At 41.8% G+C, this 24,297-nt stretch overlaps 1 protein-coding gene across 1 annotated transcript in view; it reads left to right on the forward strand.

The window, feature by feature from the left end:
• Window positions 1-24,297, forward strand: part of LOC140485883 (ubiquitin-associated and SH3 domain-containing protein A-like) — a 171,580-nt gene that overhangs the window by 57,126 nt on the left and 90,157 nt on the right. The window contains exons 5-6 of the mRNA XM_072584332.1: window positions 18,754-18,923; window positions 21,240-21,448. Of these exons, the coding sequence (XP_072440433.1) occupies window positions 18,754-18,923; window positions 21,240-21,448 (379 nt within the window). The remainder of the gene's footprint in view (window positions 1-18,753; window positions 18,924-21,239; window positions 21,449-24,297) is intronic.

Raw genomic sequence — 24,297 nt, forward strand, 5'->3', positions numbered from 1 at the left:
TAAACATTTAGCAACTAGTAATTATTTTGTGCCATAGGCTGAGCTAGGTGTTGAACTAAATCATTGTGTTTTGTTGTTTCTCTAACTGTGCAAATTTGGACAACAACTAGAAACACAGTAATTAGGAGTAAGAGCCTGCCATTTGTCTTGTTGATATTGTTCTGTCATTCAGATTGATTCTCCATCTCAGCTCCATTCTCCCACTCTCCCCCCAGACCTCTTCAATGACTAGAAAAACATCTCTTTCTTAGGTCTATTCAGTAGCTTGACCTCAATGACCTTCAGTGAAGAAATTTCTGCTTATCCAAATTCAAAATGGCCTGTCCCATATCCTGAGGCCATTTATCTGGACTCTCAGATACACCGTTGTTGCAGCGAGTTTGTCCTGCTCTGTCAGAGGTTGAACCGTTTCAATGTGATCTCCTCACATTCCTTGAAGCTCCATAGAAAGAGGGGCCCAGCTGATTACCAGAGGGTGTGGGGAACCTGGAAGGGTGATAGAGGTGGAAACTTTCAAGAAACTTAGGAAGTATTTAGGAATGTAATTGCAATGGAACAATGTGCAAGTCTATCAAACAAGGCTGGAAACTATGATTAGAACAGATGGATGTTTCCCCTTGTGGGGGAATCGAGGATGAGAGTCATAGTTTTAGGGTAAAAAGTAAGCAATTTAAAATAGAAATGATGAGAAATTACTTCTCTCAAAGGTTGTGAATCTATGGAATTCACTATCGCAGAGTGCAGTGGATGCTGGGACACTAAATAAACTTAAGGAGGAGGCAGATTTTTAATTTAAAATGGGTTGGAGGGTTGGACAGCGGGCAGGAAAGTAGAGTTAAGGCTGATATGAGATCAGTATCAAATGGTGGAGCAGGTTCAAGGGGTTGGACAGCTTACTCCCACTCCTACTTTTTCTGTTTGACAGCCAACACAGACGTGATGGGGCGAATGTCCTCTTTCTATACTGTAAAATCTTTAAGATTAATTATTTGCAGGACAATGGGAAGCAGTTGAAAATAGGATTTTTTTTCCTCTTTAATTAGATTACTTATAGTGTGGAAACAGGCCCTTCAGCCCAACAAGTCCACACTGACCCGCAATCCACCCAACACTACGGGCAATTTAGCATGGCCAATTCACCTAACCTGCACATTTTTGGACTATGGGAGGAAACCCACACAGACATGGGGAGAATGTGCAAACTCCACACAGTCAGTCGCCTAAGGCAGGAATTGAACCCGGGTCTCTGGCGCTTGTGAGGCAGCAGTGCTAACCACTGTGCCACTGTGCCACCCATAATTGAAAAACATCACAATTTAAAGAGCCAGCATTTCCAAATGCTGGGTAGGGTTTTGGTCACTTCATTTGACCAAAAGGATATTATCATGTTCAAAGCTGTTCAGAGAAGGTCCATTCAACTGCTTCCTGAGAAGCAAGGATGAACTTCTGAAGCACAGATTGGGCCTATACTCATGAGAGTTTAGAAGAATGAGACTTGATCTTTGACAAAAGAATATCCATGTGTGGTCATTTAGCCCCTTGAGTCAGCTCCACCATTCACTACTCCACATTCCTACCTTACCTGCTGACCTTTCACCCTTGGCATTCAGGAATCTATTTACCTCTACATTAAAAAGATTTAAAGACTCAATTTTCACCACCTTTCCAGAGAGTTCCAAAGATTTACAACCTCCTGAAATAACTTTTCCTCCAATTCTGTTTTAAATGGGTGACCTCTGATTTTTAAACTATGATCCCTAGTTCTAGATTTTCCCACAAGGGGAACATGCTTTCGACATCAACATGAGTCAAGTCAAAGAAACAAAGAACTGAACAGCATGGGAAAAGGCCCTTCAGCCCACCAAGACCACACAGACACAAAAAGCCAGTGACTAGTGGAGTTCCACAGGGTCAGTGTTGGGACCACAACTATTCACATTATCCATTAATGATCTGGACAAAAAAACTGAGGACATTGTTGCTAAATTTACAAGTGACACAAAGATAGGTGGAGGCACAGCCAGTGTTGAGGAAGTGGGGAGATTACAGAAGGTCTTGGACAGGCTGGGAGAGTGGGCAAGGAAGTGACACCTGAATTACTACATGGGAAAGCGTGAGGTTAAGCACTTTGAATAGAGAAGTCAGCAATTTTGTACGTGGGGAAAGGATTCAGAAATCTGAAGCACAAAGGATTTTAGGAATCCTATTTGAGGATTCTCTTAAGGATAACATGTACCTTCAATTGGCAACAAGGAGTCAAAAGTAATATTAAAAAGTATTTCTAGAGAGCTAGAGTTCATGGTCTGTAACACTCTATTCCCTGCCCATTTGGGCAAAATACCACTTAAATGTTGTTGTTGTGTTTGCCTCCTCAGGCAGAGCATTCCAGGCACTCACTACCTTCTGTGTAAAAAAAAAGTCCCCTCAGGATACTAATTTTTCAATCTTATGAAATTGAAACTTATAAGACCTTGAGTAGGGCAGGACACTAGATGAGTATGTCCTATTTATGGAGGGAACTAAAATTGTGGATATGGTTTGAGAAGGTGGGGTCATCCTGTCAGGATGGAGTTGAGACAGTAAGGATTCTCTCAAATGGTAATTTCAATCTCTCTCATTACACCTTAACAATGTGTGCAGAGTCTTGAAATTCTCTACCTGAGAGATTGGGAGGATTCATGGGCAGAGTGAAAGGGATAATGGGTGTGATGAGCAACATGGGGAGATTACTGGGTTGTGGGAACACCATGTGCTGTGTGTGGGGATCATCATGGGGAGAAGATAAGTCACAGGAAGAGTAAAGAAGTCATGGGGTCACCGGGAGGGTCATCGGAAGATTAGGGAGGCTGGGGGTCAAGGAATTCTCCTCTGATCATTCTTCAGGGGTTTTCATAAAACAGTGAATGTGACTCTCTGATAGTGTGTGATCTGACTCTGATAGTGTGTGATCTGACTCTGATATTGTGTGATCTGACTCTGATATTGTGCGATCTGACTCTGATATTGTGTGATCTGACTCTCTGATACTGTGTGATCTGAGTCTTATATTGTGCGATCTGACTCTCTGATACTGTGTGATCTGACTCTGATACTGTGTGATCTGACTCTTATATTGTGTGATCTGACTCTCTGATATTGTGTGATCAGACTCTGATATTGTGTGATCTGACTCTGATATTGTGCGATCTGAGTCTGTGATATTGTGTGATCTGACTGTGATATATTGCATATACTGGATTAGTCGTGCTGGAAGAGCACAGCAGTTCAGGCAGCATCCAACGAGCAGCGAAATCGACGTTTCGGGCAAAAGCCCTTCATCAGGAATAAAGGCAGTGAGCCTGAAGCGTGGAGAGATAAGCTAGAGGAGGGTGGGGGTGGGGAGAGAGTAGCATAGAGTACAATGGGTGAGTGGGGGAGGGGATGACGGTGATAGGTCAAGGAGGAGAGGGTGGAGTGGATAGGTGGAAAAGGAGATAGGCAGGTAGGACAAGTCCAGACAAGTCAAGGAGACAGTGCTGAGCTGGAAGTTTGAAACTAGGATGAGGTGGGGGAAGGGGAAATGAGGAAACTGTTGAAGTCCACATTGATGCCCTGGGATTGAAGTGTTCCGAGGCAGAAGATGAGGCGTTCTTCCTCCAGGCATCTGGTGGTGAGGGAGCGGCAGTGAAGGAGACCCAGGACCTCCATGTCCTCGGCAGAGTGGGAGAGGGAGTTGAAATGTTGGGCCACGGGGCGGTGTGCTGGATTGGTGCGGGTGTCTCGGAGATGTTCCCTCATCCTAGTTTCAAACTTCCAGCTCAGCACTGTCTCCTTGACTTGTCCGGACTTGTCCGACCTGCCTATCTTCTTTTCTACCTATCCACTCCACCCTCTCCACCTTGACCTATCACCTTCATCTCCTCCCCCACTCACCCATTGTACTCTATGCTACTCTCTCCCCACCCCCACCCTCCTCTAGCTTATCTCTCCACGCTTCAGGCTCACTGCCTTTATTCCTGATGAAGGGCTTTTGCCCGAAACATCGATTTCGCTGCTCGTTGGATGCTGCCTGAACTGCTGTGCTCTTCCAGCACCACTAATCCAGTATTTGGTTTTCATCATCTGCAGTCATTGTTTTTAACTTTGTGATATATTGCACTCTGACACTCTGATATTGTGCGATTTGATTCTCTGATATTGTGTGATCTAACCCTGATATTGTGTGATCTGACTCTAATATTCTATGATATGACTCTGATACTGTGTGATCTGATTCTCTGATATTACGTGATCTGACTCTGATATTGTGTGATCTGACTCTCTGATACTGTGCGATCTGACTCTGATATTGTGTGATCTGAATCTGATATTGTGTGATCTGACTCTGATATTGTGCGATCTGACTCTGATATTGTGCGATCTGACTCTGATATTGTGTGATCTGACTCTCTGATATTGTGTGATCTGACTCTCTGATATTGTGTGATCTGACTCTGAAACTGTGTGATCTGACTCTGATACTGTGTGATCTGACTCTGATATTGTGCGATCTGACTCTGATAGTGTGTGATCTGATTCTCTGATATTGTGTGATCTGACTCTCTGATATTGTGTGATCTGACTCTCTGATATTGTGTGATCTGACTCTGATACTGTGTGATCTGACTCTGATATTGTGTGATCTGACTCTGATACTGTGTGATCTGACTCTCTGATATTGTGTGATCTGACTCTCTGATAATGTGTGATCTCACTCTGATATTGTGTGATCTGACTCTCTGATATTGTGTGATCTCACTCTGATATTGTGTGATCTGACTCTCTGATATTGTGTGATCTAACTCTGATAATGTGCGATCTGACTCTGATATTGTGTGATCTGACTCTGATATTGTGTGATCTGACTCTGATACTGTGTGATCTGACTCTGATATTGTGTGATCTGACTCTCTGATACCGTGTGATCTGACTCTGATATTGTGTGATCTGACTCTGATATTGTGTGATCTGACTCTGATATTGTGTGATCTGACGCTGATATTGTGTGATCTGACTCTGATATTGTGCGATCTGACTCTCTGATATTGTGTGATCTGACTCTGATATTGTGTGATCTGACTCTGATATTGTGTGATCTGACTCTGATATTGTGTGATCTGACTCTCTGATACTGTGTGATCTGACTCTGATATTGTGTGATCTGACTCTGATACTGTGTAATCTGACTCTCTGATACTGTGTGATCTAACTCTGATACTGTGTGATCTGACTCTGATATTGTGTGATCTGACTCTCTGATACTGTGTGATCTGACTCTGATATTGTGTGATCTGACTCTGATATTGTGTGATCTGACTCTCTGATACTGTGTGATCTGATTCTCTGATACTGTGTGATCTGACTCTCTGATACTGTGTGATCTGACTCTGATGTTGTGCGATTTGACTCTGATATTGTGTGATCTGACTCTGATACTGTGTGATCTGACTCTGATATTGTGTGATCTGACTCTGATATTGTGCGATCTGACTCTCTGATATTGTGTGATCTGACTCTGATACTGTGTGATCTGACTCTGATATTGTGTGATCTGACTCTCTGATACTGTGTGATCTGACTCTGATATTGTGTGATCTGACTCTCTGATAATGTGGGATCTGACTCTGATATTGTGTGATCTGACTCTCTGATATTGTGTGATCTAACTCTGATACTATGTGATCTGACTCTGATATTGTGTGATCTGACTCTCTGATACTGTGTGATCTGACTCTGATATTGTGTGATCTGACTCTGATATTGTGTGATCTGACTCTCTGATATTGTGTGATCTGACTCTGATATTGTGTGATCTGACTCTGATATTGTGTGATCTGACTCTCTGATATTGTGTGATCTGACTCTGATGTTGTGCGATCTGACTCTGATATTGTGTGATCTGACTCTCTGATATTGTGTGATCTGACTCTGATGTGTGATCTGACTCTGATATTGTGTGATCTGACTCTGATATTGTGCGATCTGACTCTGATATTGTGTGATCTGACTCTGATATTGTGCGATATGACTCTCTGATACTGTGTGATCTGACTCTGATGTTGTGCGATCTGACTCTGATATTGTGTGATCTGACTCTGATATTGTGCGATCTGACTCTGATATTGTGTGATCTGACTCTGATATTGTGCGATCTGACTCTCTGATACTGTGTGATCTGACTCTGATGTTGTGCGATCTGACTCTGATACTGTGTGATCTGACTCTGATATTGTGTGATCTGACTCTGATATTGTGTGATCTGACTCTGATATTGTGTGATCTGACTCTGATGTTGTGCGATCTGACTCTGATACTGTGTGATCTGACACTGATACTGTGTGATCTGACTCTGATATTGTGCGATCTGACTCTGATATTGTGTGATCTGATTCTCTGATATTGTGTGATCTGACTCTGATATTGTGTGATCTGACTCGCTGATATTGTGTGATCTGACTCTGATACTGTGTGATCTGACTCTGATATTGTGTGATCTGACTCTGATATTGTGCGATCTGACTCTGATAGTGTGTGATTTGATTCTCTGATATTGTGTGGTCTGACTCTGATAGTGTGTGATCTGATTCTCTGATATTGTGTGATCTGACTCTGATACTGTGTGATCTGACTCTGATATTGTGTGATCTGACTCTGATATTGTGTGATCTGATTCTCTGATATTGTGTGATCTGACTCTGATATTGTGTAATCTGACTCTCTGATATTGTGTGATCTGACTCTGATACTGTGTGATCTGACTCTGATACTGTGTGATCTGACTCTGATATTGTGCGATCTGACTCTGATAGTGTGTGATCTGATTCTCTGATATTGTGTGATCTGACTCTGATATTGTGTGATCTGACTCTCTGATATTGTGTGATCTGACTCTCTGATATTGTGTGATCTGACTCTGATACTGTGTGATCTGACTCTGATATTGTGTGATCTGACTCTGATACTGTGTGATCTGACTCTCTGATATTGTGTGATCTGACTCTCTGATAATGTGTGATCTGACTCTGATACTGTGTGATCTGACTCTGATACTGTGTGATCTGACTCTGATATTGTGCGATCTGACTCTGATATTGTGTGATCTGACTCTGATATTGTGCGATCTGACTCTGATAGTGTGTGATCTGATTCTCTGATATTGTGTGATCTGACTCTGATATTGTGTGATCTGACTCTCTGATATTGTGTGATCTGACTCTCTGATATTGTGTGATCTGACTCTGATACTGTGTGATCTGACTCTGATATTGTGTGATCTGACTCTCTGATACTGTGTGATCTGACTCTGATACTGTGTGATCTGACTCTCTGATACTGTGTGATCTGACTCTGATATTGTGTGATCTGACTCTGATGTTGTGCGATCTGACTCTGATATTGTGTGATCTGACTCTGATATTGTGTGATCTGACTCTCTGATATTGTGTGATCTGACTCTGATGTTGTGCGATCTGACTCTGATATTGTGTGATCTGACTCTCTGATATTGTGTGATCTAACTCTGATGTTGTGCGATCTGACTCTGATATTGTGTGATCTGACTCTGATATTGTGCGATCTGACTCTGATATTGTGTGATCTGACTCTGATATTGTGCGATCTGACTCTCTGATACTGTGTGATCTGACTCTGATGTTGTGCGATCTGACTCTGATATTGTGTGATCTGACTCTGATATTGTGCGATCTGACTCTGATATTGTGTGATCTGACTCTGATATTGTGCGATCTGACTCTCTGATACTGTGTGATCTGACTCTGATGTTGTGCGATCTGACTCTGATACTGTGTGATCTGACTCTGATATTGTGTGATCTGACTCTGATATTGTGTGATCTGACTCTGATATTGTGTGATCTGACTCTGATGTTGTGCGATCTGACTCTGATACTGTGTGATCTGACACTGATACTGTGTGATCTGACTCTGATATTGTGCGATCTGACTCTGATAGTGTGTGATCTGATTCTCTGATATTGTGTGATCTGACTCTCTGATATTGTGTGATCTGACTCTGATACTGTGTGATCTGACTCTGATATTGTGTGATCTGACTCTGATACTGTGTGATCTGACTCTGATACTGTGTGATCTGACTCTGATATTGTGCGATCTGACTCTGATAGTGTGTGATCTGATTCTCTGATATTGTGTGATCTGACTCTGATATTGTGTGATCTGACTCTCTGATATTGTGTGATCTGACTCTCTGATATTGTGTGATCTGACTCTGATACTGTGTGATCTGACTCTGATATTGTGTGATCTGACTCTGATACTGTGTGATCTGACTCTCTGATATTGTGTGATCTGACTCTCTGATAATGTGTGATCTCACTCTGATATTGTGTGATCTGACTCTCTGATATTGTGTGATCTAACTCTGATACTGTGCGATCTGACTCTGATATTGTGTGATCTGACTCTGATATTGTGTGATCTGACTCTGATACTGTGTGATCTGACTCTGATATTGTGTGATCTGACTCTCTGATACTGTGCGTTCTGACTCTGATATTGTGTGATCTGACTCTGATATTGTGTGATCTGACTCTGATACTGTGTGATCTGACTCTGATATTGTGTGATCTGACTCTCTGATACTGTGTGATCTGACTCTGATACTGTGTGATCTGACTCTGATATTGTGTGATCTGACTCTCTGATACTGTGTGATCTGACTCTGATACTGTGTGATCTGACTCTGATATTGTGTGATCTGACTCTGATATTGTGTGATCTGACTCTGATATTGTGTGATCTGACGCTGATAGTGTGTGATCTGACTCTGATATTGTGCGATCTGACTCTCTGATATTGTGTGATCTGACTCTGATATTGTGTGATCTGACTCTGATATTGTGTGATCTGACTCTCTGATACTGTGTGATCTGACTCTGATATTGTGTGATCTGACTCTGATACTGTGTAATCTGACTCTCTGATACTGTGTGATCTAACTCTGATACTGTGTGATCTGACTCTGATATTGTGTGATCTCACTCTCTGATACTGTGTGATCTGACTCTGATATTGTGTGATCTGACTCTGATATTGTGTGATCTGACTCTCTGATACTGTGTGATCTGATTCTCTGATACTGTGTGATCTGACTCTGATACTGTGTGATCTGACTCTGATACTGTGTGATCTGACTATGATACTGTGTGATCTGACTCTCTGATACTGTGTGATCTGACTCTGATGTTGTGTGATCTGACTCTGATATTGTGTGATCTGACTCTGATACTGTGTGATCTGACTCTGATATTGTGTGATCAGACTCTGATATTGTGTGATCTGACTCTGATATTGTGTGATCTGACTCTGATACTGTGTGATCTGACTCTGATGATGTGCAATATGACTCTCTGATATTGTGCGATTTGATTCTCTGATACTGTGTGATCTCACTCTGATATTGTGTGATCTGACTCTCTGATATTGTGTGATCTAACTCTGATACTATGTGATCTGACTCTGATATTGTGTGATCTGACTCTTTGATACTGTGTGATCTGACTCTGATATTGTGTGATCTGACTCTGATGTTGTGCGATCTGACTCTGATATTTTGTGATCTGACTCTGATATTGTGCGATCTGACTCTCTGATATTGTGTGATCTGACTCTGATATTTTGTGATCTGACTGTGATATTGTGCGATCTGACTCTGATATTGTGTGATCTGACTCTGATATTGTGCGATCTGACTCTCTGATATTGTGTGATCTGACTCTGATATTGTGTGATCTGACTCTGATATTGTGTGATCTGACTCTCTGATACTGTGTGATCTGACTCTGATATTGTGTGATCTGACTCTGATACTGTGTGATCTGACTCTGATATTGTGTGATCTGACTCTGATATTGTGCGATCTGACTCTCTGATATTGTGTGATCTGACTCTGATACTGTGTGATCTAACTCTGATATTGTGTGATCTGACTCTCTGATACTGTGTGATCTGACTCTGATATTGTGTGATCTGACCCTCTGATAATGTGGGATCTGACTCTGATATTGTGTGATCTGACTCTCTGATATTGTGTGATCTAACTCTGATACTATGTGATCTGACTCTGATATTGTGTGATCTGACTCTGATATTGTGCGATCTGACTCTGATACTGTGTGATCTGACTCTGATGATGTGCAATATGACTCTCTGATATTGTGCGATTTGATTCTCTGATATTGTGTGATCTGACTCTGATATTGTGCGATCTGACTCTCTGATATTATGTGATCTGACTCTGATATTGCGTGATCTGACTCTGATATTGTGTGATCTGACTCTGATATTGTGTGATCTGACTCTGATATTGTGCGATCTGACTCTCTGATACTGTGTGATCTGACTCTGATATTGTGCGATCTGACTCTGATATTGTGTGATCTGACTCAGATATTGTGTGATCTGACTCTGATATTGTGTGATCTGACTCTGATATTGTGTGATCTGACTCTGATATTGTGCGATCTGACTCTGATACTGTGTGATCTGACTCTGATGATGTGCAATATGACTCTCTGATATTGTGCGATTTGATTCTCTGATATTGTGTGATCTGACTCTGATATTGTGCGATTTGACTCTCTGATATTATGTGATCTGACTCTGATATTGCGTGATCAGACTCTGATATTGTGTGATCTGACTCTGATATTGTGTGATCTGACTCTGATACTGTGTGATCTGACTCTGATGATGTGCAATATGACTCTCTGATATTGTGCGATTTGATTCTCTGATACTGTGTGATCTCACTCTGATATTGTGTGATCTGACTCTCTGATATTGTGTGATCTAACTCTGATACTATGTGATCTGACTCTGATATTGTGTGATCTGACTCTCTGATACTGTGTGATCTGACTCTGATATTGTGTGATCTGACTCTGATGTTGTGCGATCTGACTCTGATATTTTGTGATCTGACTCTGATATTGTGCGATCTGACTCTCTGATATTGTGTGATCTGACTCTGATATTTTGTGATCTGACTGTGATATTGTGCGATCTGACTCTGATATTGTGTGATCTGACTCTGATATTGTGCGATCTGACTCTCTGATATTGTGTGATCTGACTCTGATATTGTGTGATCTGACTCTGATATTGTGTGATCTGACTCTGATATTGTGTGATCTGACTCTCTGATACTGTGTGATCTGACTCTGATATTGTGTGATCTGACTCTGATACTGTGTGATCTGACTCTGATATTGTGTGATCTGACTCTGATATTGTGCGATCTGACTCTCTGATATTGTGTGATCTGACTCTGATACTGTGTGATCTAACTCTGATATTGTGTGATCTGACTCTCTGATACTGTGTGATCTGACTCTGATATTGTGTGATCTGACCCTCTGATAATGTGGGATCTGACTCTGATATTGTGTGATCTGACTCTCTGATATTGTGTGATCTAACTCTGATACTATGTGATCTGACTCTGATATTGTGTGATCTGACTCTGATATTGTGCGATCTGACTCTGATACTGTGTGATCTGACTCTGATGATGTGCAATATGACTCTCTGATATTGTGCGATTTGATTCTCTGATATTGTGTGATCTGACTCTGATATTGTGCGATCTGACTCTCTGATATTATGTGATCTGACTCTGATATTGCGTGATCTGACTCTGATATTGTGTGATCTGACTCTGATATTGTGTGATCTGACTCTGATATTGTGCGATCTGACTCTCTGATACTGTGTGATCTGACTCTGATATTGTGCGATCTGACTCTGATATTGTGTGATCTGACTCAGATATTGTGTGATCTGACTCTGATATTGTGTGATCTGACTCTGATATTGTGTGATCTGACTCTGATATTGTGCGATCTGACTCTGATACTGTGTGATCTGACTCTGATGATGTGCAATATGACTCTCTGATATTGTGCGATTTGATTCTCTGATATTGTGTGATCTGACTCTGATATTGTGCGATTTGACTCTCTGATATTATGTGATCTGACTCTGATATTGCGTGATCAGACTCTGATATTGTGTGATCTGACTCTGATATTGTGTGATCTGACTCTGATACTGTGTGATCTGACTCTGATGATGTGCAATATGACTCTCTGATATTGTGCGATTTGATTCTCTGATACTGTGTGATCTCACTCTGATATTGTGTGATCTGACTCTCTGATATTGTGTGATCTAACTCTGATACTATGTGATCTGACTCTGATATTGTGTGATCTGACTCTCTGATACTGTGTGATCTGACTCTGATATTGTGTGATCTGACTCTGATGTTGTGCGATCTGACTCTGATATTTTGTGATCTGACTCTGATATTGTGCGATCTGACTCTCTGATATTGTGTGATCTGACTCTGATATTTTGTGATCTGACTGTGATATTGTGCGATCTGACTCTGATATTGTGTGATCTGACTCTGATATTGTGCGATCTGACTCTCTGATATTGTGTGATCTGACTCTGATATTGTGTGATCTGACTCTGATATTGTGTGATCTGACTCTGATATTGTGTGATCTGACTCTCTGATACTGTGTGATCTGACTCTGATATTGTGTGATCTGACTCTGATACTGTGTAATCTGACTCTCTGATACTGTGTGATCTAACTCTGATACTGTGTGATCTGACTCTGATATTGTGTGATCTGACTCTCTGATATTGTGTGATCTGACTCTCTGATACTGTGTGATCTGATTCTCTGATACTGTGTGATCTGACTCTGATACTGTGTGATCTGACTCTGATACTGTGTGATCTGACTATGATACTGTGTGATCTGACTCTCTGATACTGTGTGATCTGACTCTGATGTTGTGTGATCTGACTCTGATATTGTGTGATCTGACTCTGATACTGTGTGATCTGACTCTGATATTGTGTGATCTGACTCTGATATTGTGCGATCTGACTCTCTGATATTGTGTGATCTGACTCTGATACTGTGTGATCTAACTCTGATATTGTGTGATCTGACTCTCTGATACTGTGTGATCTGACTCTGATATTGTGTGATCTGACCCTCTGATAATGTGGGATCTGACTCTGATATTGTGTGATCTGACTCTCTGATATTGTGTGATCTAACTCTGATACTATGTGATCTGACTCTGATATTGTGTGATCTGACTCTCTGATACTGTGTGATCTGACTCTGATATTGTGTGATCTGACTCTGATGTTGTGCGATCTGACTCTGATATTTTGTGATCTGACTCTGATATTGTGCGATCTGACTCTCTGATATTGTGTGATCTGACTCTGATATTTTGTGATCTGACTGTGATATTGTGCGATCTGACTCTGATATTGTGTGATCTGACTCTGATATTGTGTGATCTGACTCTCTGATATTGTGTGATCTGACTCTGATGTTGTGCGATCTGACTCTGATATTGTGTGATCTGACTCTGATATTGTGCGATCTGACTCTGATATTGTGTGATCTGACTCTGATATTGTGCGATCTGACTCTCTGATACTGTGTGATCTGACTCTGATGTTGTGCGATCTGACTCTGATACTGTGTGATCTGACTCTGATATTGTGTGATCTGACTCTGATATTGTGTGATCTGACTCTGATATTGTGTGATCTGACTCTGATGTTGTGCGATCTGACTCTGATATTGTGTGATCTGACTCTGATATTGTGTGATCTGACTCTCTGATATTGTGTGATCTGACTCTGATATTGTGTGATCTGACTCTGATATTGTGCGATCTGACTCTCTGATACTGTGTGATCTGACTCTGATATTGTGCGATCTGACTCTGATATTGTGTGATCTGACTCTGATATTGTGTGATCTGACTCTGATATTGTGCGATCTGACTCTGATACTGTGTGATCTGACTCTGATGATGTGCAATATGACTCTCTGATATTGTGCGATTTGATTCTCTGATATTGTGTGATCTGACTCTGATATTGTGCGATCTGACTCTCTGATATTATGTGATCTGACTCTGATATTGCGTGATCTGACTCTGATATTGTGTGATCTGACTCTGATATTGTGTGATCTGACTCTGATATTGTGCGATCTGACTCTCTGATACTGTGTGATCTGACTCTGATATTGTGCGATCTGACTCTGATATTGTGTGATCTGACTCAGATATTGTGTGATCTGACTCTGATATTGTGTGATCTGACTCTGATATTGTGTGATCTGACTCTGATATTGTGCGATCTGACTCTGATACTGTGTGATCTGACTCTGATGATGTGCAATATGACTCTCTGATATTGTGCGATTTGATTCTCTGATATTGTGTGATCTGACTCTGATATTGTGCGATCTGACTCTCTGATATTATGTGATCTGACTCTGATATTGCGTGATCAGACTCTGATATTGTGTGATCTGACTCTGATATTGTGTGATCTGACTCTGATACTGTGTGATCTGACTCTGATGATGTGCAATATGACTCTCTGATATTGTGCGATTTGATTCTCTGATACTGTGTGATCTCACTCTGATATTGTGTGATCTGACTCTCTGATATTGTGTGATCTAACTCTGATACTATGTGATCTGACTCTGATATTGTGTGATCTGACTCTCTGATACTGTGTGATCTGACTCTGATATTGTGTGATCTGACTCTGATGTTGTGCGATCTGACTCTGATATTTTGTGATCTGACTCTGATATTGTGCGATCTGACTCTCTGATATTGTGTGATCTGACTCTGATATTTTGTGATCTGACTGTGATATTGTGCGATCTGACTCTGATATTGTGTGATCTGACTCTGATATTGTGTGATCTGACTCTCTGATATTGTGTGATCTGACTCTGATGTTGTGCGATCTGACTCTGATATTGTGTGATCTGACTCTGATATTGTGCGATCTGACTCTGATACTGTGTGATCTGACTCTGATGTTGTGCGATCTGACTCTGATACTGTGTGATCTGACTCTGATATTGTGTGATCTGACTCTGATATTGTGTGATCTGACTCTGATATTGTGCAATCTGACTCTCTGATATTATGTGATCTGACTCTGATATTGCGTGATCTGAGTCTCTGATATTGTGCAATCTGACTGTGATATATTGCACTCTGACCCTCTGATATTGTAAAATCTGAGTCTGTGATACTGTGTGATCTGACTCTGATATTGTGCAATCTGACTCTGATATTGTGTGATCTGACTCTCTGATATTGTGTGATCTGACTCTCTGATATTGTGCGATCTGACTCTGATATTGTGTGATCTGACTCTGATATTGTGTGATCTGACTCTGATATTGTGTGATCTGACTCTGATGTTGTGCGATCTGACTCTGATATTGTGTGATCTGACTCTGATATTGTGTGATCTGACTCTGATATTGTGTGATCTGACTCTGATATTGTGCAATCTGACTCTCTGATATTGTGCGATCTGACTCTGATATTGTGTGATCTGACTCTGATATTGTGTGATCTGACTCTGATATTGTGTGATCTGACTCTGATGTTGTGCGATCTGACTCTGATATTGTGTGATCTGACTCTGATATTGTGTGATCTGACTCTCTGATACTGTGTGATCTGACTCTGATATTGTGTGATCTGACTCTGATATTGTGCGATCTGACTCTGATATTGTGTGATCTGACTCTGATATTGTGTGATCTGACTCTCTGATATTGTGTGATCTGACTCTGATATTGTGTGATCTGACTCTGATATTGTGCGATCTGACTCTCTGATAATGTGTGATCTGACTCTGATATTGTGCGATCTGACTCTGATATTGTGTGATCTGACTCTGATATTTTGTGATCTGACTCTGATATTGTGCGATCTGACTCTGATACTGTGTGATCTGACTCTGATGATGTGTGATCTGACTCTCTGATATTATGTGATCTGACTCTGATATTGCGTGATCTGACTCTGATATTGTGTGATCTGACTCTGATATTGTGTGATCTGACTCTGATACTGTGTGATCTGACTCTGATGATGTGCAATATGACTCTCTGATATTGTGCGATTTGATTCTCTGATATTGTGTGATCTGACTCTGATATTGTGCAATCTGACTCTCTGATATTATGTGATCTGACTCTGATATTGCGTGATCTGAGTCTCTGATATTGTGCAATCTGACTGTGATATATTGCACTCTGACCCTCTGATATTGTAAAATCTGAGTCTGTGATACTGTGTGATCTGACTCTGATATTGTGTGATCTGACTCTGATATTGTGTGATCTGACTCTGATATTGTGCGATCTGACTCTGATATTGTGTGATCTGACTCTGATATTGTGCGATCTGAGTCTCTGATATTGTGTGAATTGACTCTCTAATACTGTGTGATCTGACTCTGATATTGTGCGATCTGACTCTGATACTGTGTGATCTGACTCTGATGATGTGCAATCTGACTCTCTGATATTGTGCGATTTGATTCTCTGATATTGTGTGATCTAACCCTGATATTGTGCGATCTAACACTCTGACATTGTGATCTGACTCTGATATTGTGCGATCTGACTCTCTGATATTGTGTGAATTGACTCTCTGATATTGTGCGGTCTGACTCTGATATTGTGTGATCTGACTCCGATATTGTGCGATCTGAGTCTCTGATATTGTGTGAATTGACTCTCTGATACTGTGTGATCTGATTCTCTGATATTACGTGATCTGACTCTGATATTGTGTGATCTGAATCTCTGATATTGTGTGATCTGACTCCGATATTGTGTGATCTGAATCTCTGATACTGTGGGATCTGACTCTCTGATATTGTGTGACTTGACTCTCTGGTATTATGTGATCTGAATCTGTTATTGTGCGATCTGACTCACTGATATTGTGTGATCTGACTCTGATATTGTGTGATCTGACTCTGATATTGTGTGATCTGACTCTGATATTGTGTGATCTGACTCTCTGATATTGTGTGAACTGACTCTGATATTGTGTGATCTGACTCTGATATTGTGTGACCTGACTCTCTGATATTGTGTGACCTGACTCTGATATTGTGTGATCTGACTCTGATACTGTGTGATCTGACTCTGATATTGTGTGATCTGACTCTGATATTGTGCGATCTGACTCTGATATTGTGTGATCTGACTCTCTGATATTGTGTGATCTGACTCTGATATTGTGTGATCTGACTCTGATATTGTGTGATCTGACTCTCTGATATTGTGTGATCTGACTCTGATATTGTGTGATCTGACTCTCTGATATTGTGTGATCTGACTCTGATATTGTGCGATCTGACTCTGATATTGCGTGATCTGATTCTCTGATATTGTGTGATCTGACTCTCTGATATTGTGGGATCTGACTCTCTGATATTGTGTGACTTGACTCTCTGGTATTATGTGATCTGAATCTGTTATTGTGCGATCTGACTCTCTGATATTGTGTGATCTGACTCTGATATGGTGTGATCTGACTCTGATATTGTGTGATATGACTCTCTGATATTGTGCGATCTGACTCTGATATTGCGTGATCTGACTCTGATATTGCGTGATCTGATTCTCTGATATTGTGTGATCTGACTCTGATATTGTGTGATCTGACTCTGATATTGTGTGATATGACTCTCTGATATTGTGCGATCTGACTCTGATATTGCGTGATCTGACTCTGATATTGCGTGATCTGATTCTCTGATATTGTGTGATCTGACTCTGATATTGTGTGATCTGACTCTGATACTGTGTGATCTGACTCTGATATTGTGTGATCTGACTCTCTGATAATGTGTGATCTGATTCTCTGATATTGTGTGATCTGATTCTCTGATATTGTGTGATCTGACTCTGATATTGTGCGATCTGACTCTAATATTCTGTGATATGACTCTGATACTGTGTGGTCTGACTCTCTGATACTGTGTGGTCTGATTCTTTGATATTGTGTGATCTGACTGTGATATATTGTACTGGATTAGTGGTGCTGGAAGAGCACAGCAGTTCAGGCAGCATCCAACGAGCAGCGAAATCGACGTTTCGGGCAAAAGCCCTTCATCAGGAATAAAGGCAGTGAGCCTGAAGCATGGAGAGATAAGCTAGAGGAGGGTGGGGGTGGGGAGAGAGTAGCATAGAGTACAATGGGTGAGTGGGGGAGGGGATGACAGTGATAGGTCAAGGAGGAGAGGGTGGAGTGGATAGGTGGAAAAGAAGATAGGCAGGTCGGACAAGTCAAGGAGACAGTAACTGAGCTGGAAGTTTGAAACTAGGATGAGGTGGGGGAAGGGGAAATGAGGAAGCTGTTGAAGTCCACATTGATGCCCTGGGGTTGAAGTGTTCCGAGGCGGAAGATGAGGCGTTCTTCCTCCAGGCGTCTGCTGTACTCTGACACTCTGATATTGCGCGATCTGAGTCTGTGATATTGTGTGATCTGACTCTGATACTGTGTGATATGACTCTCTGATATTGTGTGATATGACTGATATTGTGTGATCTGACTCTGATATTGTGTGATCTGACTCTCTGATATTGTGTGATCTGACTCTGATATTGTGTGATCTGACTCTGATATTGTGTGATCTGACTCTCTGATATTGTGTGATCTGACTCTGATATTGTGTGATCTGACTCTCTGATATTGTGTGATCTGACTCTGATACTGTGTGATCTGAATCTCTGATTTTGTGTGATCTGTCCCACTGCGAAGCTCTTGCGTGTTTGATCCATGACTTTGTTCTTTTCTCCAAACAGATTGTCAGATTGATCTCTACAACAAACAACTGCACCTGACACTCTCTCACAAGTTTCAGGTCCAACAGCAGTGGAAACTGGAGGAACTTGCTCAATCAATCAAACTGGGGGTTACCTGCCAGTGGACAGCAGCTCTTTATTCCAGAGACATGCGATTTGTACATTATAAGGTAATGGGTTTGTATGGGTCAGGTCCAGTGATGCCACATGCAGAGGTGGAGAGAGTTTGTTCACTCCCACATTCCTGTCTTATCGGAATGAGCGATATGTCTGTTCCCTTCTGCTGGTCATTGCAGGAACACTTTGTGATGCATCAGAATCAATTCTGATTTCAATCATTTGTTGTCGATTCTTGACTTGGGGAATGAACAGGGGGAAACCATGCTGGCCACAACGAGACTCCACTGTCCTTCCATCCACCATCTGACCTCCATTTCAAAAACAAAATTATACTCATCTCCAGTCTGAGATTCTTGATTGGACCCCGCCTCCCACACTCAACACATTTTGGGAGTGGAGCTCTAGATTCCCATTCCCGTCTTTGTGAGGATGGCCTTCCCAACATCATGCCTGAACAGCCCAGTTAGAATATCAGAACATCCTCCTTCCCAGGGGAAGCTGTCTTTTCTAGCAAACTTTGTCAATCATCTAAGCATTGGGTGTAGGTTTGCTCGCTGAGCTATAGGTTTGATATCCAGATGTTTCATTACCTGGCTAGGTAACATCATCAGTGGCAACCTCCAAGTGAAGCGAAGCTGTTGTCTCCTGCTTTCTATTTATATCTTTCTCCTGGATGGGGTTCCTGGGGTTTGTGGTGATGTCATTTCCTGTTCATTTCTGAGGGGTTGATAGATGGTATCTAGATCTATGTGTTTCTGCCAGAAACCCTAACCACCTTACCATACATCAAAGAAGTTTCAGAAATGACAGCCAGACTACTAAAACCCCTTGGAATCCTAGTAGCACACAAACCCAACACTCTCAAACAAAAACTAACAAACTTAAAAGACCCAGTACATCCCATGTACAAAACCAACGTCATCTACAAAATTCCATACAAGGACTGCCACAAACACTACGTAGGACAAACAGGAAGGAAGTTAGCCACCAGGATACACGAACACCAGCTAGCCACAAAAAGACACGACCCTCTCTCCCTCGTAGCCCTACACACGGATGAAAAAAACCATCATTTTGACTGGGACAACACATCTATCCTGGGACAGGCTAAGCAAAGACATGCCAGAGAATTCCTAGAGGCCTGGCACTCCAACCACAACGCCATAAACTAACACATAGATCTAGATACCATCTATCAACCCCTCAGAAAACAAACAGGAAATGACATCATCACAAACCCCAGGAACCCCATCCAGGAGAAAGATATAAATAGAAAGCAGGAGACAACAGCTTCGCTTCACTTGGAGGTTGCCACTGATGATGTTACCGAGCCAGGTAATGAAACGTCTGGATATCAAACCTACAGCTCAGTGAGCAAACCTACACCCTAAACCTCAGCCTGAGCTACAAATCTTGCATCATCTAAGCATTTTAAACGCCAAGGTTTGATTATCCTTTCCTTTCTGTGCGTGAGGTAGTAGAATCTATGCAATGTTTTTTATTCTTTCATGGGATGGGGAATATCACTGGCTAGACCAGTATTTATTGCCTGTCCCTCATTGCTGTGGGTCTGGAGTCACATGTTGGCCTAACCAGGTAAGAATGGCAGTGGCTTCCATGAAAAGACATTGATGAACCGGATGTGTTTTTTTTTTACCAAACATCAATTCAAGGTCATTATTTAGATTGCTAATTTCATATATTTTAGTGAATTCAAATTCCACCATTTGTCGTAGCAGCATTCGAACCCGGGTCCCCCAGAACTTTAAAAACCCAAAGAACTGTGAATGGTGTAAAGCAGAAACGAAAACAGAAATTGTTGGAAAAGCTCAGCAGGTCTGAGAGTATCTGTGTTCTATTGAAGGGCCACTTGACCTGAAATGTTAATTTTGCTTTCTCTCCACAGATTCTGGCAGACCTGCTGAGCTTTTCGAGCAATTTCTGTTTTTGTTCCCCCAGAACTTTTCTCTGAATTAACAATCCAGCGACAATACCACTAGACCATTGTCTCCCCTTAAACTTACCCTTAAAATGTCATTGTGATATGGAAGGGTGTAGGGGTCCACTTTACGTCATTCCCACGGAGGCATCATCACTGCATTCCTGTGGAGCTAATTATAACCTCCAGAATTGAGGTGCCCACATCGTTGCTAAAGCCGTTATCTAAGCAGAGCTTTAGAAATTACTTTCTTTTCTAGGCCAATTAAGATAAAGTTCCACTGACCTTTTTAATTATCCTGGGTCAAATTCTGTTTTGTTATTGGCATCAGTACTGAAGAGACTGTTTGTTTGTAAAAATACAATCTCAATCAACTAGAACATTTCTGAACCATTCCCGAGAAATGTACTCAATGTTTTTTTCCCAGGTTGCACGTACACTCTATCCTTACTTACCACAGAATGATGATGAATTGAAACTGAATTTCAGTGATTACATCTTCCTGGACCCCACAAACCAGCAGGACGTGAGTGAAGGCTGGGTCCGTGGAACTTCGCATCAGACAGGACGGACTGGCCTTCTGCCTGAGAACTACACAGAGCGAGGGTATGAATCAGACACCTGGGTCAGGCACAGGTAAACATCCAACCACCAAATCATCCATGAACAGCTACATTGCAACATTCCAGCATATGTCCCCATCATACCCCATGTGCTGCTGAAACCCTCTTTTCTGATTTTGTTACCCCCAGACTCGACTGCTTCAGGCTGGGCTAGGTTGTCATATTCTCCCCATCATCCCACCCCCAGCACGACCCCACCCACAAGGCACAAATTTAGTGTTTAAAGCTGCACTGCCCAATTCACAAATCCCATCTTCACTGATCATTGCATACCAATAAAATTAGTTCCAGTCAAGAAATATTTCGACTGTCAACATCTTGCCAATATGTTTAGCTTCTCTCCAAGGCTTAACTGTTCACAATCTCTGTAATCTCCTCCAGCAACTACACTGTCGTGATTGTTTTGAAATCAGCCAGGCAAACCACATATAATCTGAGTTCCCCGACTGGGGCTGTTAACGTGGTCAAATCAGGGAGCGCTGGCTGACAAACAAAAGCAGGTGTGTCTCCCTGGAGTTGTTCAGGGAGAGGTGGGCACCGCAGGGAGTGGAGTGCATTATTTCCCCCTCCAACTCTATTTTGATTTAGTCCCTACCCTCCCCTTCACTGTTTTGATCACACAGCATTGCCCTTTGATGTGAAGGGCAGTGCTTGTCACTGGCCACTTGGGTGTTTTTCATATATTCCTGGTGGTGGAAATTGAATAAAGATTCGTGCACTGAAAAAAAAAGAAAATTAAAAAAAATCGAAAAAAAGAAAAGAAAAAAAGAAAAAAAACAGGAGTGTCAAAGCGTCAATGACTCAAGACAGCAAAAAAGTCCCGTTGGTCCTGAATCGTGTCAGAGAACACGTGTGCCAGTATCCAGGAGTGTGCAAACCCTGGAAAGACCACACCTACAATTAATTGCTTAGCAACATTCAGAACAGAATCAATCAAAACAAACATCTGATTAAATGGTCAATCTGTGTGATCCCCAACCAGAAACCTCCAATGAACCGAGAAAGAAGGTGAAGAAGGCATATGGCGTACTGGCTTTTATTGGTAGAGGAATTGAGTTCCAGAGTCCTGATGTCATGCTGCAGTTGTATAAGACTCTGGTGCGGCCGCATCTGGAATATTGTGTGCAGTTTTGGTCGCCATACTATAGGAAGGATGTGGAGGCACTGGAACGGGTGCAGAGGAGGTTTACCAGGATGTTGCCTGGTTTGGTAGGAAGATCGTATGAGGAAAGGCTGAGGCACTTGGGGCTGTTTTCATTGGAGAAAAGAAGGTTTAGGGGTGACTTGATAGAGGTGTACAAGATGATTAGGGGTTTAGATAGGGTTGACCATGAGAACCTTTTTCCACGTATGGAGTCAGCTATTACAAGGGGGCATAGCTTTAAATTAAGGGGTGGTAGGTATAGGACAGATGTTAGGGGTAGGTTCTTTACTCAGCGAGTCGTGAGTTCATGGAATGCCCTGCCAGTAGCAGTGGTGGACTCTCCCTCTTTATGGGCATTTAAACAGGCATTGGATAGGCTTATGGAGGATAGTGGGCTAGTGTAGGTTAGGTGGGCTTGGATCGGCGCAACATCGAGGGCCAAAGGGCCTGTACTGCGCTGTATTCTTCTATGTTCTATGTTCTAAATCCACTGCCTACTGAAGTCCAGGCATGTGGCATTAAAGTCAGACAACCCAGAGCTCTACAGAACATCCAGATCTGACCTCCACAAAGCCATTAGAGATGTAAAGGGGCAGTACCGGACCAAGCTAGAGGCCCAAAATAACCATACAAACACCCGCAACCTATGGCAAGGTCTGCGCAAAAAAATAGAATACAAAATAAAGCAAACCAAAATAGCGGACAAACAAAAAAAATCCCTGATGTGCTCAATGCTTTCTATGTTCAATTCAAGCAGAATGCCAGTGGCACCGTATCACCTGCCCCAATATTCCCAAGTTAAGCTGGGAGAACTAGCCTCTCCCCTCTCATTGTACAAGTGACTTTGTTTAAAACTTGAAAGCTATTTGTCTGAGGCAATATCTGTTAGCTATAGTCAAACTGGCCCGAAAACCCTTCAAACCTAGATTTTTCAGAATCACTGCTTACGACCTCTCTAAAAAAAGCCAAGGACAGCATAACCTTGGAGCAGCACCATCACTCACCACAGACTGATAAACCTCAGCACAGACTCAAGACACGCCAGTCACTCAGCACAGGAATTACTCAACAACATCAGAGATTGACGAGGATGAAATGACGGTCTCATTCAACATTACAGCACAGTTCACCTCTATTAACATAACATCAGCAAAGGAAATACAGGCCACACTTCTAGACAAACCGGCAATACAGACCGGCCATGAAACTATCAACAAAGATAATATGCTGATATGACTGGACCTATGTCTGACCATGCATTTTGTTATTAATGACCAGGTCTACAAACAAATCAATGGGACATCCAGGGGCTCACCCATTTCGGGTTCATTGCTGAAGCAGAAATGCAAAGTCAAGAAAGCATAGCCCTACCCCAAGCCCAGCCCAAACCATGGATCAGATACATGGACAATACATTATCATCAAACAGTCCCAGTTCGAAAGCACACATTGCCTTATTAATAGGATATTCACCAGGATGACGTTCACAGAGCAGAAGAAGATGACAACCAATTCCTGTTGTTAGATGTACTGGTAGAATGATGGTGAATTCCCTACCAGAGTGTACAGAAAGACTACACACACAGACCAGATTCTTACTTACAACCGTAACCAGCCCAATGTCCACAAACAGAGCTGTGTCTGATAAAACTATGTAACTCACTGTAACAGATTCTGGATGAGTGGTGCTGGAAGAGCACAGCAGTTCAGGCAGCATC

The sequence above is a fragment of the Chiloscyllium punctatum genome, chromosome 15, assembly GCF_047496795.1.
Source record: "Chiloscyllium punctatum isolate Juve2018m chromosome 15, sChiPun1.3, whole genome shotgun sequence".
Lineage (NCBI taxonomy): Eukaryota > Metazoa > Chordata > Chondrichthyes > Orectolobiformes > Hemiscylliidae > Chiloscyllium > Chiloscyllium punctatum.